Here is a 16,581-nt window from a genome sequence, read left to right on the forward strand (position 1 = left end):
AAAATGGGAATAAATACTTTATTAAGGATGTCTGTTAATTTCTAAATCATTAATCCAATATTCCCTCTTCCTTCTCTTTGTGGTTACTGATTATTTAATTTTCTCCTAATGCAAAATTGAATGTGGAAAAATTCATTTTCAAGATGTTCAGAAATTGAAGGAGTTAAGGAAAAATTAACTCAGCAGTATTATCCTTGTTTATTAGATTGGTATCTTGTTTTTCATTCATGAATTTAAGATCAGTTATATGTCCTTCCTCCTAATACTATGAAATGAGGTGTACTGAGGCAAGGTGAGTTGTTAAAGTCAATCTATGGCCTTTCAGGCTCAGGATGGACTGAACATGGTGTAGTTCAGAGTCTTAACCATATACTCTCTCCATCCAGACAACAGAGACAGAGACAACCAAATCTGGTTAAATCAAATGCTGAAGAGTCAATTAGGAGAAAAGGTTTCCTATCTTGGGTTTTTACAACTGGAAGGGCAATCTCTCTTTCCCCCCATCTTTGGAGATTTCTGTTTCTCCTCTAGGATTAGCTGAAAACCAGAAAAGGGGAAAGCCCCATCTTCAAAACCAGCAGCAACAAGGCTGGATCTAGTAATATGGATATCAAGATAATGTCAGTGAAGCTACTTGTAACATACATTCTGATTTATTCTATGAACTGAAATATGGCACGTGAAATCAGGTGGCTCAAGAAAAAAAATAAGTCCTTCAGTAGACAGCAGCTGTTTCTTCTTCAGAAAATCTTTTTTCTTTTCCTTTCCAGCCTTCTTAAGGCTAAGAAAGAGACTACCATTTTCTTACTGGAAAACCAGCTGCTCTGAAAAAGGTTTCCACTAGACTAAAGTAATTTGTGAGAGATAACAGAGCTGGCAATCTCTGGGAATCGCAAGAGGATGTAGTAGAGTTGTGAGAAGAGGGTTTGGAAGTCTTTCATTGGAATCGGCAGGAGGTCCAAGCTATTACACCTTCAGTATGAACTGTCCACCACACAAACTTTTTCTTTAAAAAACCGCAATGGGATCAGGATAAAGGATCAGTTCAAATACTACATTCGATTAAGTTTTACAAATAATGTAGTAATACAGATTACATGATAGAAAATACCATGGCCTTTGGGGAATAGTAATAAGAAGAATAATGGTTTTCCTGTTAAAATAGTTTCCTGTTTTCTCAGTTTTCTCCTTTCTCTTAAGCTCTTTGCTATATTTATTTGTTTTATAATTTCTCATTCATTCTCTCCATATGACCAGACTACCTCAACATATTCTTTCGTGTGTCACTCTGTTTTGTATTCAATGTACATTAGTTCAGTGCCCATTAATTTTTGATCCCATCTCTTCTTACGTGTTCTTTTAAGTACTCGATTACCAAAATATTCAACTTATTCTGATATTTTACCTAACATTCCCAATTCACACTTCCATATTTTAAAAGGGCAGAAGCACACCTTTCCACACATTATACTTCTTTCAACAAACTTTCATTTCTCACAATAGTCCGTACATTATTCATTAACTTTTTTTTACGTTGTTTGTATGTTTAAAATTTTTGTGTCCATTTCCCTGTTTTTAGTAAACATCCTATCAAGGGGCACAAATTGCTCTTCTTTTTCATCATTTATAATTTTCCAGTATTTACTCAGTTTTCTCTGTTAAACTCAGTTACCGTTTTCCTTTGATAATATTAAGTTAAATGTTCAGATCTGCACTCCAATCCAGACATGTTATTGCAACATACAATCTATATAATATTTGCTAGAAGTATTTAAGAGTTGTTAGCTTAACAACATGAGATCATTTGTATACTATAATACACAAGCATTTAAATCCCAGCTAACACCCTTCAAGCATTCCTTATTCATTTTTCCATAAATACATTAAACTCTCAAGGGGATATTATACATCCTTATCTTGCTGCCTGTTGAATCATTCTCTAAGCATTTTATTTATTCTTACACAAGTCTGACACTGCATCATATACACTTATATTCAGCAAATAACCTTCATTTTCTTGCAGACGGTTCTGTAATTCAAACTACATTATCATATACTTTTCAAAATGGTCAAACATCCTACTATATAAAACATGTACAGTAATGGTTCAAGTTACATATTAGTATTAAGTTGACAAGTGAGTAACCTATAATAGTACAAGATTATATATGTGTGTGCTTTTCCTAATCAGATTTTATCTCAGTACCAACCAGCTTCTAAAGTGGTTTATTTTTATTTAGGATTTGGACTTCAGCTCTTAGTTTAATTATCTGTTTTGACAGGAAGTGTTTTGAACATTGTGGAAAATCAGTATTAAATGGACCAATGGATAATTGACATCTGAAAAATATGGCAAGTTTTGCCAATGTCTTATAATAATTGTAGACTGCATATTTGTTATCTCTGAGTGCTTGTATGTGCTCATACAGTTAGAAGGGAGATGTAAGGGTGAATTGTCTAGAAAAAAAAGATTTTTGTCTTTATAGAGGTGATATATAAATGAGGTAACACTACAGATACACGTAATTATGTATGATTGTGGTTATCTACCATGTTTCTCATATAATAAGGCTGGGTCTTTTTTTTTTTTTTAGCCCTGAAAAAACATCTAGGATGTCTTTTCGGGGGTGAATTTTTCCCATCCCCCATGCACCTTTGCCTAGGGTGCCCCGCAGGCAGCCATGCCTCACCACCAGCCACTCCTAACGGCCAATCATGGTGGAGCGCGGAGGGCTCCCTACCCCCACCAAGAGCCTTTGCTCTAGACATAGGTCAGCAAGTGGATGGCAGTGGCATGGGTGTCTGCCAGCGTTTCAGCCACTTCTCGGGCCTCCGTAGCTTCCACGGTTCCCGCCGGCACTGGTGCCTCTCTTGCTAGCGCCATCTCCAACAACCGCTGCTGCTGCTATTGTTGGAGATGATGCTGGCAAGAGAGGGACAGCTGCAGCTCAGCCTGGGCGTGCTTGGAATGCAGGAACGGGCTGCGCATCGGGACTTTTGGAAACTTTTAGAGCCCGAGGTTGGAGCACCAAGGGTAGCAGCGGCAGAGACGCTCGCTCGGTTCTTCTCACGCCCAACCAGCCGCTCAGGATTAAATGAAAATGCACCGTGCGGCACTCCCAGGTACCTCAAAATGTTTTTTTTCCCTGTTGTGGGGACGGGGAAAAGCAGGAGCAACTCAGATGCTGTTGTTGAAGACAGTGAGAGAGAGGCACCAGCGCTGGCGGGAACCATGGAAGCTACGGAGGCCTGAGAAGTGGCTGAAACGCTGCCGGCGGACATCCATGCTGATGCCGCCTGCCTGCTGACCTGGCCTGCAACCAGCACCATACCCGGGTCTGCAGCAAAGGCACCTGGTGGGGGTAGGGAGCCCTCCACGCTCTGCCATGATCGGCCATTAGGAGCGGCTGGTGGCGAGGTGTGGCTGCCCGTGGGGCACTTCTAACAGCAAGTTTCCCCCGCCTCCCCCCCATTTTGCATGTTTTAAAACAGGCCAAATTTGGGGGGAGGGGCTTAGTTTCATTTTATGCCTAGAAAACATGCTGGGTCTTCCTATGGAGGGGGGGACGTATTGTTGGAGAAACACTGTACAAAAACAAGTAGTGGCCAAATATCTTCGCTTAGTTCATGTGCATGTGACTTACTAGACATAGATACTGAAACATCTTGGTATTTGGTTGGAATTTTTGTTGAAAAATAATGACTAAAAAAAGTTTATAAAATTGAATTTATGTGACTCTATATTTCAGATGTGTGCAGGAGAAAAAGAAGTTGAACTTTTAAATATATTAATAGTACACAGCTTAATTGCTTATATTTATTTCCCAACAAGTGTTGGAGCTGATATGGTATATACATTTAAATAAGAAAAGTTATTAGGTAACTCAGTGGGACTTAGTTTTGAGTATGTGTAGAGTTGTTATGGTTCTCAGGCTTATCAGAATAAAATTCCTGTGTTGCAAATCTTGTGGAATTTTAAGACATTTAGGTTAAAAATAGACATACAACATATTCTCTAAATCTGACACTTATATTAGTGTTATCAGTCAGCTCTGTGACTTTCGGATAAAGAATGACTGAAAACAAATAGTAGAAACTCACATAGCTTTGCAAACTAGTTAGTTAACATATTTTTCTGATTTTTATAGGGAGATGTGCGAAATATCATTGTTCCTGAGAACGTGAACATTGGACAGAAATTGGACTATTCGGACACAATGGTACAACAGAATTTGGATGAAGTGAAGGATCAAATTAAACGGGAAATAAGGAAAGAACTTAAAATCAAAGAAGGAGCAGAAAACCTCAGGAAGGTCACTACAGATAAAAAAAACTTGGCTTATGTAGACAACATTTTGAAAAAATCAAACAAGAAGCTGGAGGAATTGCACCATAAATTACAGGAATTAAATGCTCACATTGTGGTAGCAGAACCTGAAGATGTTACAGGTATGCAACTTGTTTTCTTTCTTTTTGTCAATGGTGTAAATTTTTTGCAGCAATTTAGGTGGAAACAGATTCTTTGGTATTTTGAACATAGTATTCCTAGACATTTTACCTGCTTTTAAATATTGTAGGTTTTGGCAACATTTGCAGTTCATTACTTGCAGATGTTTGCATGTAAAAAAAAAATGGCCATCCTCATGTCTGTTAAGTTATATGTGGAAACATCCGAATTTGGAATGTTTGTGTCATCTGGTTGTTGTTAACGTTCTCTTCTGTATCATTATTTGTGCCTTTTATTAAATATATTGATACTTTTCTGCCAAAGCGTCTCAAAGTGGTTAACAGTAAAAACAGCAGTAGAATACTTCTGTTGAGGTAATTCCCCGTTAGGAGAATGAGCGCATACAGGGAGACGTATTTGAAAGTAGTGTTTGAATAATACACACACAGCACACAGATACACTGTACAGTAAATGTTGGTTTTTACTTCCAATAAAGGTTTTAAGCAAAGTTCAAAAACAAGCAGTCCAAAGTCATTCACAGGTAAGTCAGTCAGTTTTCAGTCCAGGGATAATCCAATAACAAAGTCCAGCATCAAAAACAGTTCAGTATCAGACTTACATCAAATCCAAAAATAGCAGTCAATTAGAAAGAACGGCAATACTCTCCAACAGAAGGAAACAGAGAGACTCACTGAGATACACTCTCTTCTGAGATTAAGACTAAGACAACCCAGATTTCTGGCTCCATCTTATGGCCTTTTGAGAAACCATGACCAATTACACTTTTAGGATTCTCTTAAAGAGACAGTATTAAAATGTCTATCCTGGTTTATATATTGTCCAACCCAACATTTATTTATATTAAAAAATTCTTAAAATGATAAACATTCTTCTATCATTTATGCTGGGAAGGCTTGGCTAAAGTTTCAAGAACTACTAAAATAAGTTATAATTGGTGCCTCCTGAATTTCAGAGGAGAAAGTGTTCCAGAATGAGCTGCCACCACAGAGAAGTCCTCACATGACTATATAGAGGTTGAGCAGGACCTTCACTGAAGGTCTGATGGAACGGTTCTTTAAAGGCAAGCAGCAGTGCTATTATGGGTGAAGGAGTGGATAAATTTGAAAAATAAAAGAATTTTGTCAATTGAGGGCCATGACCTCTAAGCAGGGTGGCATGCCTTCCTATGGGACAAAAAACCCAAGACACATTCATACTTCCATAGACATTTGATAAGAGAATCACTACTGCAAACTTGGGAAAAGGTTAAAAAAAACATTATATGAAAGTGGTCGCCAACTGGTGGGCCTTGAGAAAATTTTGGTCGGCCGCAGAAAAATCTCGCCCCCAGAGCACCCTCCCAAAGCAGTTAATCCAGGCTGCACAGAAACACAAGGCTGCGCTGCCCACATGGCCCGCAGGAACGCTCCCCGCCCACTCAAAGCAAACTTAGCAAACTTGCCTGCTAAAATTACTATTTTTCCTTTTCCTGACCATCATCTGTTCTGCTGTGCCGGGAGATTTAGATTAGCTAGGAAACAGGAAATGGTTGGATTTCTTGCTTTCTAGCTAGTCTTTAGATCTACGGCTCTGCTTCCCTTAGGACTGAAGGTTTGCTTGCAAGCAAATTTGAGAGACTAGTCGATGGCAGATAGATAGATCACTGAATGATTCTGTGAGCAACTCAATCTATCCACTTTGCCGGATTTTGGGTAAAAATTGCTTTTTTTAAAAAAAATCAATATTTACATACATGGTGTGTTGTGAGTTAATTTTATGAGTTTGCTTGCAAGCAAATTTTATGTGACAGATTGAGCTAGCCCATGGCAGATATATAGATCTCTGAATGAATCTGTGAGCAACTCAATCTGCCTGCTTGCTTTGCTTGATTTTGGGTAAAAGTTGCTCTTTTTTATAAAAAATTCAATATTTATATAAATATTTATAATATTTACATAACCATGCCCAGCCAGTCACATGACCACCAAGCCATACCCACAAACCCACAAATTAGGCCACGCCCCCATAACCAGTTAGTGGGCCCTGGGATCTAAAATTATGAGTTTGGTGGTCCCTGAGGTCCAAAAGGTTGGCGACCCCTGTTATATGAAGATACCAAAATGGGTCTCACCAATGGAAGCGATATTACACCCAAATATGAGGGATACAAGGAAAATGGTCAGATATGAAGAACTATTAGATAATCAGGAGAAGTTAAAAATGATTGATAAATTAAAAGAACAAGATATAATTATAGATTGGTGGTCATACTTACAAATTCAGACAAAATTGAGAAAAGACTTAAAACAAGGGATAGAAAAGGACTTACAACAACTGGACCAAATTTTGACAGGCAAGGAGATAAAATTTATAACAAGAATGTATAACTATTTGTTGGAAGTGGAATTAGGAGAAGAAATAGTAAAGGGATCAATGATTGCCTGGGCAAAAAATGAAGGGCATAATATAAATTTAGAGGATTGGGAAAAATGTGGATTGATAACTGTAAATTGACATTGTCAACAGCATTTAAAGAAAATCAATATAAAATGTTTTGTAGGTGGCACCTAGCCCCAGCAAGACTGGCCAAAATGTATCCAAACACCAAAGCAGAATGTTGGAAGTGTAAACACAAAGAAAGAACGTTCTTCCATATGTGGTGGCAGTGTCCAGAGGTTAAAAAATATTAGATGAGGGTACAAAGATGGTTATTAGAAATTAACAGATCACAAATTAGAACTTGAAACGGAAATATTCTTATTAGGAATAATTAAGGGAAAGTTGAGCAAGGTCATCCGATACATCATTATACATATCATAACTGCGGCAAGAATAGCTTTCACACAGGGATGGAAGAAGGAAAAGATACCACCTGAAGAAGACTTGACACAAAAAATAATGGATTGTGCAGAACTGGATAGATTCACAATGGAATTAAGAGGCAAAGATGATTCAGACTATTTTGCGGTTTGGGATAGGTGGTACAAATGGGTGGAGGATAGAAATAAGACTTGATGTTTACGTATAAAAGGAGATGTATGTATTAATAACGACACGAACACTGTTAATGTGAATAGAAATTTGCATTTTTGTTTTTTTAAAAAAGGCAATCTGGCAACATGTTTTAGGAGATTATGCTCCTAAATCTTAAAAATATGCTTAGCTATGATATAATATTAAAAACAAAATTTAGAAGAATGATGGGAATTCCTCTTGTGCTAATTATCATTCTGTATTTCAGTTACAAGGTATATACTTGAATGACATACAGAATATTTTTTATTCCACAGTATTTCACTTTTTTTTTTTTTACTTCTGCACTCTTGTTCCCTGACTACATTATGTTAGTTTGCTGTAATATGATATGGTAGGAGTGCTACTGTTTTCCTTAAGTTCTTCATTTTGTCAGTTTTTGATGCTGAAAATTAGTAGTTGCAGAACTTCAGCATTTGAATAAACTACTTTTCTACAAATTCTGAATCTGTGAAATTTTTTTACGTTTATACTCTTAAAGTTCATTGGTGGATCTTTAGGTAGTCTTCAACTTAGGATCAGTTATTTCATGACCATTCAAAGTTAGGATGAACCCATCCCAAAGCTCCTTACTACTTGATTTCGAACTTACAACAGCTACACAAATAAACTCGTCATGTGATCATATTTTGGGCACCTGGCAGCTGGCTCACCTTTCTGGTGCTTGCAGTGTCCTTTGGCCACATGACCATATTTTTTTTACTTTTTTGCCAGTTATTTCCAGAAAAAAGGCACTGTCATGCCCCAGTTGGAATCTGATTCTGAGAGGGGATCGAGCAGCTGACAGGGAGTGGGAGTGTGGCTCCAGTGACTGTGGAAGAAACTGGGGAAGGGGGGGATCCAGCTGGGGATTCAGAGGAAGACCCAGGGCCACCCTCTCTTCATCCTAGGGCACACAGGGAGGTACAGAGAAGGGAACAATGTGAGTTACGTGGTTTATGGGGGAGGGAAGGGCCCTGATAACCTTCATTAGTTGCAGCTGGGAAAACTGTTTAAAAAGGCAAACTACGCATAGCAAAGTTGCTGGAAGCAAAGAGTGCATTATCTTTGTTTGTCAAGGCTTATCTGGGTTCTGGTGTCCTCCCAACTTTTTATTTATAATTTATATGTACTTTGGATGGACTGAATTTCTTCCCTTTAAAGACTGTTCTTGGGAAAGTTTTTTCTCCAGCCGAAGATAACTGGACATTGGGGGCCAAGTTGGAGGTTTTTAAGGGACTTCACCTACTTTTGTAACTTTGTTGCTTTTGTGCCATGCCCCGGGTCATCACAGGCACATTGGATAAAATTCAGCTATGAATTTGCTTTATAACCACAGTATTCACTTAATGACTGTTGCAAAATTGTTGTATACTCAAATCTGGTTATGTGATTATATGCTTAATCACCACAACTTAACAACTGTAATTCTGAACTCAATTACAGTTGTCAGTTGAGGAATACCTGTATATCTTCAAGTAAATATCTTTGGAATTGCCCAAATTTCATATTTGTTTTTAATGTAACATGCTGGTAGGATGATATTATTTTTCTGCCAGCTAAAACACCAGTGTCTTTTCTGTGATTTACATCAATTTTCCAAGTCATGTTCCAGGGTGAGAAAAACAGGGACTCGTGGTATACTGACAGATTAGCGGTCTAAAACATTTATGTTCTTATCCAAACAGCTGTACTTGATGCTTTCTGCCATAAAGATTAGTATAAATGATGATAACGTTAAAGATGCAATGAGAAGCAATGTGGTGGCACAGTGGTTAGAATGCAGTATTGCAGGCTAATTCTGCCAATTGCCAGGAGTTTGATTCTCACCGGCTTAAGGTTGATTCAGTCTTCCATTCTTCCAGGGTCAGTAAAATGAGGACTCAGATTGTTGTGGGCAATATGCTGACTCTGCAAATTGCTTAGAGCGGGCTGTAAAGCACTATGAAGCAGTATATAAAATTTTAGTGCTATTGCTATAATGGTGATTAATTAAAACTGGTAATGGCAAAAATTACTTACAATGGCAATATTAGGATTACCTTAAAGTTAAAATATACTACTTTGTTCATTCTTCATTATAGTGTCAGGTTTTTAATGTTGTAATACAGTGCGTACATTCTTCCCAATTTAAAGTTGCTGTGGTTTCAAGGTCATATTTTCACCTTTTTTATTATATCATTGAGATTTGGTTTGGGAGAATGACAATGTCACTCTCACTAAATTCTGTCCTATAGCAGCCTTAATCTCTAGACCAGGGCTGTGAAACTCCCGGGCCAGACGCATCACACGCTGGCCACGCCTGGTTTAGCGAAGGGGAAAATAGTCATGATACAACACGTGACGACGGAGGTGGAGGAATTGTCAGGGATGATCTAATGACAAGACAATGCATGGTCTTGCCATGTATGTGGTGGTGTGATGACCCAGGATGGGATACAAAAGCAACAAAGTCACAAAAACCAGTGAAGTCCCTTTAATTCCTTCAACTTGGCTTCAAAGGTGCAATTACCATTGACAGGAGAAAAAACACACCCACAAACAGTTGCGCAAAAGGAAGAACCTCCATTCAAACTCAAAATACATATAAATTATAAATAGAAAAAACAACACAAACCACACTGAAGCAATTAAGGAGACAAGGCAGGATAAGGGCTTGAAGACGTCCACAGATATCAAAATACACACACTGGGAAGGATGCCAGAACTCAGATAAGAATGGACAGACTAGATATATTTTCATGCTTTGCTTCCAACACTGGCCCATGCGTAATATGTCCTTTTAAACAGACCTCATAGCTGCAGCCCATGAAGGGATCAAGGCCCTTTTTACCCCTGTAGACCATGCCATTCATGTTTCTCCCTCATCCGCTCCTCTCTGCATGCCCTAGGATAAAGAGGGGATGGGCCTGGGTATTCTTCTGAATGCTCAGCCGGTCTGTGCCCTTCCCCAGTTTCTTCCACAACCTCCGGAGCCATACACCCACTCCCTGTCGGCTGTTCCTCCTCTCCCTCAGAGTCAGATTCTAATAGGGGCATGAGAGGTGGTCAGTAAGTGTCTATAATGTTGGTCTAGGGGGACAGTTAGGATCCTGCTTGTGCAATTCATCTTGTCGGATTGTCAAGTTTCTTGACTTCTTGGAACTTACTGTAGGGCTTTGGTAATAATTTTAATTTCCATATGTGTAAAGAAGATTTTGGGAAAGTTCAGGAGTCAATCATGGGTTGGAAATGACATACATAGGCAATTACACTTTGGGTTTGGGTTTTAGGTCCCATCAGCTATTTGGTGATCTGAAATTGGATGGTAGAAGAATGAGTCCTTTCGCATAGTCAGATCAACCCATGATTGCTCTGAGATTTGTTACCCCCAGAATGCTTCTGTACAGTGAGTTGATCAGCTAAGAAGTCTGCCTCAAGCCTGTGTAGGGGGATCTCTAGAATTTACACAAGCCCAGAGTATTTGACAAGATTGGCCTCTAAGCCTACTTTTTAATGTGTTTACTGAAAAGTTCCAGTGGAGGAAAGTCAGGGGTGAATTGGACCGGATGCTGGTAAAAGATTACACTCAAGACAATACCATTGTAGTAAGGATAACAAGGAGGATTTGTTTTTGCCCTAATTGTATCCACAGTAGCTCTTGTTATAGTGAATTATATACATTTTGGAGGTGGAAGACACTAGTGTTTGCCTGAGGGGCAGGCTGAAATTTTCTGACCTAGATCCCACATGGGTAAGGTCAGAAGAGATTATTGTGATCAAATGTTGCAATGAAGAAACACCTTAAAACTGAACCAAGCACAAGATACTTACTTTTTGCTCATGTAAAATTTTGTTCAGATCTAGTGTTGTCTCTTGATGAAGCGGCACTGGAACAGTAAGTTAATTCCATATTTAATATATTTCATTTTGAATTATTTATATTGACTTAATTGTTGCTATTGCATATGTTTGTTCCTAGTACTTTAATTATTGATTCATTTTATATTTAAAATAAAATATGGATAGTAATAGCAATAGCACTTAGACTTATATACCGCCTGTCATGCCCCATCAGAATCTGATTCGGAGGGGGAGTCCGAGCAGCTGACAGGGAGTGGGAGTGTGGCTCCGTTGGCTGTGGAAGAAACTAGGGAAGGGCAAAGGCCGACTAGGCAGAGCAGGGGAGAGGTAGCGCAAGGGAGAGGGAATTCAGAGGAAGACCCAGGCCCTCCCACTCTTCATCCTGGAGCATGCAGGGAAGAATGGAGAAGGGAACAACATGAGTTGCATGGCTTACGGGAGAGGAAAGGACCCTGATTCCCTTCATTAGCTACAGTTGGGAACACAGTGTTTAAAAAGAGAAGCTGCGCACAGCAAAGTTGTTGGGAGTAAATCGTGAATTTATCTGGTATCATGGAGGCTTATCTGGGTTCCTGGCATCTTCCCAATTGTGTGTGTTTTGCTGGGCTTTCAAGTGTGCAATTCCTTCTCCTGCCCTGTCCAGTTAATTATTGCAGTGTGGTTTGTGTGGATTTTTATTTACAGTTTGTATGTACTTTGTTTTTGGACTGAATTTCCTCCAGTTTAAAGGCTGTTTTGGGGAGAGTTTTTTCTCCAGACAAAGGTAACCTGGACATTGGGGGCAAAGATAGAGGTATTAAAGGGACACTTCTTGCTTATTTGACTGTGTTGCATTTGTGCCATGCCCCGGGTAATTACACCGCCTTACAGTGCTTTACAGCCCTCTCTAAATGGTTTACAGAGTCAGCATATTGCCCCCAAAATCTGGGTCCTCATTTTATTGACCTCGGAAGGATGGAAAGCTGAGTCAACCTTGAGCCTGTCAGGATTGAGGGAATTGAACTTCTGGCAATGTGAGCAATTTTGGCCTGCAATACTTCATTCTAACCGCTGCACCAACACAGATACATATTGTCAATGTTTTGTAAACTGCTAGATAGATATTGTTAATTGTTTTGTAAACTGCAATGAGTCTATTGCTTTGGCAGAATATAAGTCAAATCAAATCAAATCTCTACTCAGTGTTCTAGATAGGTATTCATTTAGTGACTGGGATTGGGATTGGCAATTCAGTTATTAAGTGAAGCGATCACTAAGTGAAAAATCACATGATCACAACTATGCTTACAATTTTACTTCAGTTTTCCTTTGCTTTACAGAAGGATAAGCCCTCAAACAGTCAGATAAGCCCAAATGACAGGAAAGATTTCTGGAACTCAACTCACGAAGGAGCGGGGAAAAGGGGCAAATCTTATAGCCTTTCCCCCCCCCCAACCCCCCACTCCTGCCCTTTGGAATGGCCACCCTGGCATTAGGGTAATTAACAAGAAGAGAATTGATGTTTGTAGTTTATTGGAAAAGAATGGATTCCAAGAGAGTAAGCAGGTACACAATGGTGAATACACATAGAAAGGAATACCCTGGCATTGGCTGTTTGCCTATTGGGGGCTTATGTCTGCAAGCCCTTTAGGAGATTAAAAAAAGCCTTCTGTGTGAAATTAGTTAGGGTTTTGTCAGTGTCAGGCAGCATTGCCAGCTGGTGGGAGGACTTTAATCAACTAATTAAGGTCACAGCTGAGCTTGTTAACTTCCAGTTATTTTACCTTCAAATCAGTCTTGGTATCAATAGTAACAGCACAGACTTACATACCGCTTTAGAGTGCTTTACAGCCCTCTCTAAGCGGTTTACAGAGTCAACGTATTTCCCTCAACAATCTGAGTCCTCCTTTTATTGACCTCAGAAGGATGGAAGGCCGGAGTCAACCTTGACCCGGTCAGAATCGAACTGGAGTGAGCAAGTGAGTTAGCCTGCAGTCCTGCATTCTAACCACTGCACCGACAGGGCTTGTACCATGAATAAGGTCATGCAGTCTTTTGGGCAACATGTTTCAGAAGTGGCTTGCCTTTTACCTTCTTGTCAGGGCTATGAGAGAATGACTGGCTCAGTCACGCAGAAAGCCCTGTGCCTAAAGGAGATCTAGAAGTCACAGTCTTTGCTTTATGTCCCAGGGTCTTTAAGCACTATAGCAGAGTAGCTATGTATATTGCAATTGGATATCTGATAATTATCATCTAAAAATATTCTAGTTTGCTTTCTAACTTGAGGCTTTGTGTTCTATTTAATTTTTGTACTTCAAGGACATATAGACAAGTTTCCAAAGTTTTATTTATATTTATTTTCCTATTTTTTCATTACTGAATTGTAATATACTGAATGCGTATATGTAATTAATATAAGTAAATTGTGTCTGTGTGTTTAATCTTTCCTTGCTGCCTTTGACTACTATCTTTGCAACCATTTTCCTCCCCCCCCCCGGCCCCCAACACACACACACATCTACCTTTTGATAAATCTTTGGCATGGGGGATGTGCAGCAATTACACTATTTTATTTATTTTTTCTTCCTCATCCAGAGCCTCCTTCCCTTCATTTCACAAAGCATCTTTTCCTATAGTTTGGTACACTTCTGTAATACCCTATGATTTCATCCTTTCCACTCTATTCTAACGGCTGCCACATTTTTTTAAAAAAATAACTTTTTTCTTCATTCTTTTGGAAGTTAATCTGTTCTTTAATATTTTTGTATACAAAACTGAGACTTCTTGTTTTGCTTTAATTCTAGTTTCTTTCACTTGTCCCTTTTTTTCCATTTCTATTTTTTCTAAAATCCATTCTTACCTATTACTAATTGGAAAAACTTTACACTAACTTTGCCTTCTAGGATCCAATATATCTAAACTAAACTGAGTTTTTGTAACTTCCTTTAAATCTTTTAAAAGGTAAAACACCCAACACAAGGAATTTTGCAAGCAACTGCTGTTGTCAAGAGAAATTATCAGCAATTAAGCTTACCCAAAGATTTGTCTGTGAGCTTTTATCCTAAGGCCTCAGAAGGAATATTTAACTAAGGCCCTGTTAACTGTGTAAACATAATAAAAACAGAAGTGCTTATGTTTTGGTATATTTTTTATGGACAACAAACTGCAGTGCTTTCCACTCCATAACATAATTTCAAAATAACTTTACAACACTTTCAGGTGCCAACACAGTGACGTGAGTATTTAAATATATATCTAGAAGTTCTGTCTGTAAGTAGTAATTTAATTGGCCTTGTTATTCCACATTTGCAAATCCACCTACTTGATAAAATATATTTGTAACCAAAATAATAGCAGTGTTTTCATGATCCTTTGCAGTCACACGAGTCTTAAGAATTTGAGTGCATGTGCCAAACTGAGATTTTTAGTATTTGCTAATTCAGTGTTTACCTCAACTTTATAGAGCATAACTTCCATGAATAATGAGAACTGACTGTATATGCAGACATTGGAGGTGCTCCCAGAATGGTGAACGCTCATTAATTACTAAACATAATTAATAGTAATTCACTAACAATGGTACCTTGTAAAAGAACTGCATTATAATTTGTAAAATCATAACTAGAACTGCTTTTGATTTCTTAAAATAAGTTCTTCAAAGCTACTTATAATCAAGAGCAATATGCTGTGAATGTGTTAATGAAAATTTCAATGAATGATTGATTAAAGTAAAATTGTTTCCCCTTTAAGTAATCAGTGCTTCCTTCTTAGGCCAGGAGGTAGCAATATTAAGCCAATGGGAACTTATATACCTTCAATATATCATTTGCTATCTAGTAAACTTCCTGTACCATATGTTTTTTAAAATAAATATTTTAAGTAATTTTAAAGAAATGAATAGAAAATTAACTTGTTGCAAAATAAAACATTTTGCAACAATACTGTTGGGATCCTCAGTAATTCCACTAGTACAGTGGAGACAATCGTGTGGCTTCATCTTTTTGTGTGTTTCCGTTAACAAGGATATGTGTGATCAAAACTTCACTTAACTGTTATTTATTGTGTTTGAATTTTATTGTAAGGTTTTAGTTGAAATACCTTTGGTAGCCAAATTATTACTGGTGGGGATTTTTTTATGGATATTTCAATTGTTTAGGAACAGTTTTGTAGAATGGCTGTTTTATGTCACCAAAATAAGAAATTGTTTCACAGAACCATTGTTGTACTGCCTTAGTTTTTTACATGAACAATTGTTTGGACAAAATAGCCCTCATTTGAGAAATGGAAAGTGAGTACACCAGATAGAAAATATGAACAGCAAGCAGTATTAGACAAAGATACTAACAGCCTAAATGTTACTGTAAAGTTGATAATTTGACTGATACAAACTTTCATTTATTTTATTTCGGAGTATTATTTAGAAAAAAATGATGATGGGCATTTGTTTCTAATTTACAGATTGTCCCAGAACTCCAGATACACCTAATAGTGATCCTCGCTTTCCTACTAACAACAGATTAATTGCCTTAAAGAAACAGTTAAATATAGAATTGAAAGTAAAGCAAGGAGCAGAAAATATGATTCAAATGTATTCTAATGGTCCATCAAAGGTAAGACTTATCAGCTCACACAGTTAATCAGGTTTTCAGATGAGGGATTTAAAAGTTCACCGCCAAGAGAGACCATATAAATAGATGCATACCATAGTAATGGATAATTTTCTATCCTGTTGCTAATTACAGATATTTCATTTTTGAATTCAGTAATACACTATTTAATTTTCATGTTTGTAACAATCTGTTGAGATTGTTACATTTTGAATATCTGATATTACAGAATGATGGTTTGGGGAGTTTGTTGAAATCATTATATGCTACGGTTAAAAGTTAATTTCTGAGATAATCATAAATTTTGTTGGTATCTATTCATACCAAGGGGAATTTCTGCTTCTTTTGACAGGATGTGCTAGCCCTAGATCATCTGGGATTATGATACAATTTCCACATTCTCCAGTAATGTGCCCTGATAACATTATCAGTGAATCATATTTGGAAATATTGTTTCTGCACCAAACCATGGAATGGTGTTTATCAGCAATCATAAATAGGAATTCAGTTTTGGCATGTAGAGCATGAACTACAGAAATGTAGATTTCTACAATAGAATCGAATGTATTACAGTGACAGAGAGTTGGCAGTTTGAATTGCTTCTTGATGGTTCACTGACCTTTCTGAAAATCAATTTGTAGCTTTCCAGACACTTTCAGTTATATATTAAATTACATTGTTAATCTTGCTGC

The 16,581-nt window shown here is 37.9% G+C and overlaps 1 protein-coding gene across 3 annotated transcripts in view; it reads left to right on the forward strand.

The window, feature by feature from the left end:
- PKN2 (protein kinase N2) overlaps positions 1–16,581 on the forward strand; it is a 73,686-nt gene that overhangs the window by 29,085 nt on the left and 28,020 nt on the right. For 2 of the 3 annotated variants that reach the window (XM_087930132.1, XM_087930133.1), the window contains exons 2-3: positions 4,149–4,449; positions 15,741–15,892. In XM_087930132.1, the coding sequence (XP_087786258.1) occupies positions 4,149–4,449; positions 15,741–15,892 (453 nt within the window). Of the gene's footprint in view, positions 1–2,282; positions 2,357–4,148; positions 4,450–15,740; positions 15,893–16,581 lie in introns of all 3 variants that reach the window. The other variant, XM_087930134.1, reaches the window with a different exon arrangement.

Source organism: Pseudonaja textilis, chromosome 3 (genome assembly GCF_049901715.1).
Source record: "Pseudonaja textilis isolate UNSWEBS1 chromosome 3, rPseTex1.2, whole genome shotgun sequence".
Taxonomy (NCBI): domain Eukaryota; kingdom Metazoa; phylum Chordata; class Lepidosauria; order Squamata; family Elapidae; genus Pseudonaja; species Pseudonaja textilis.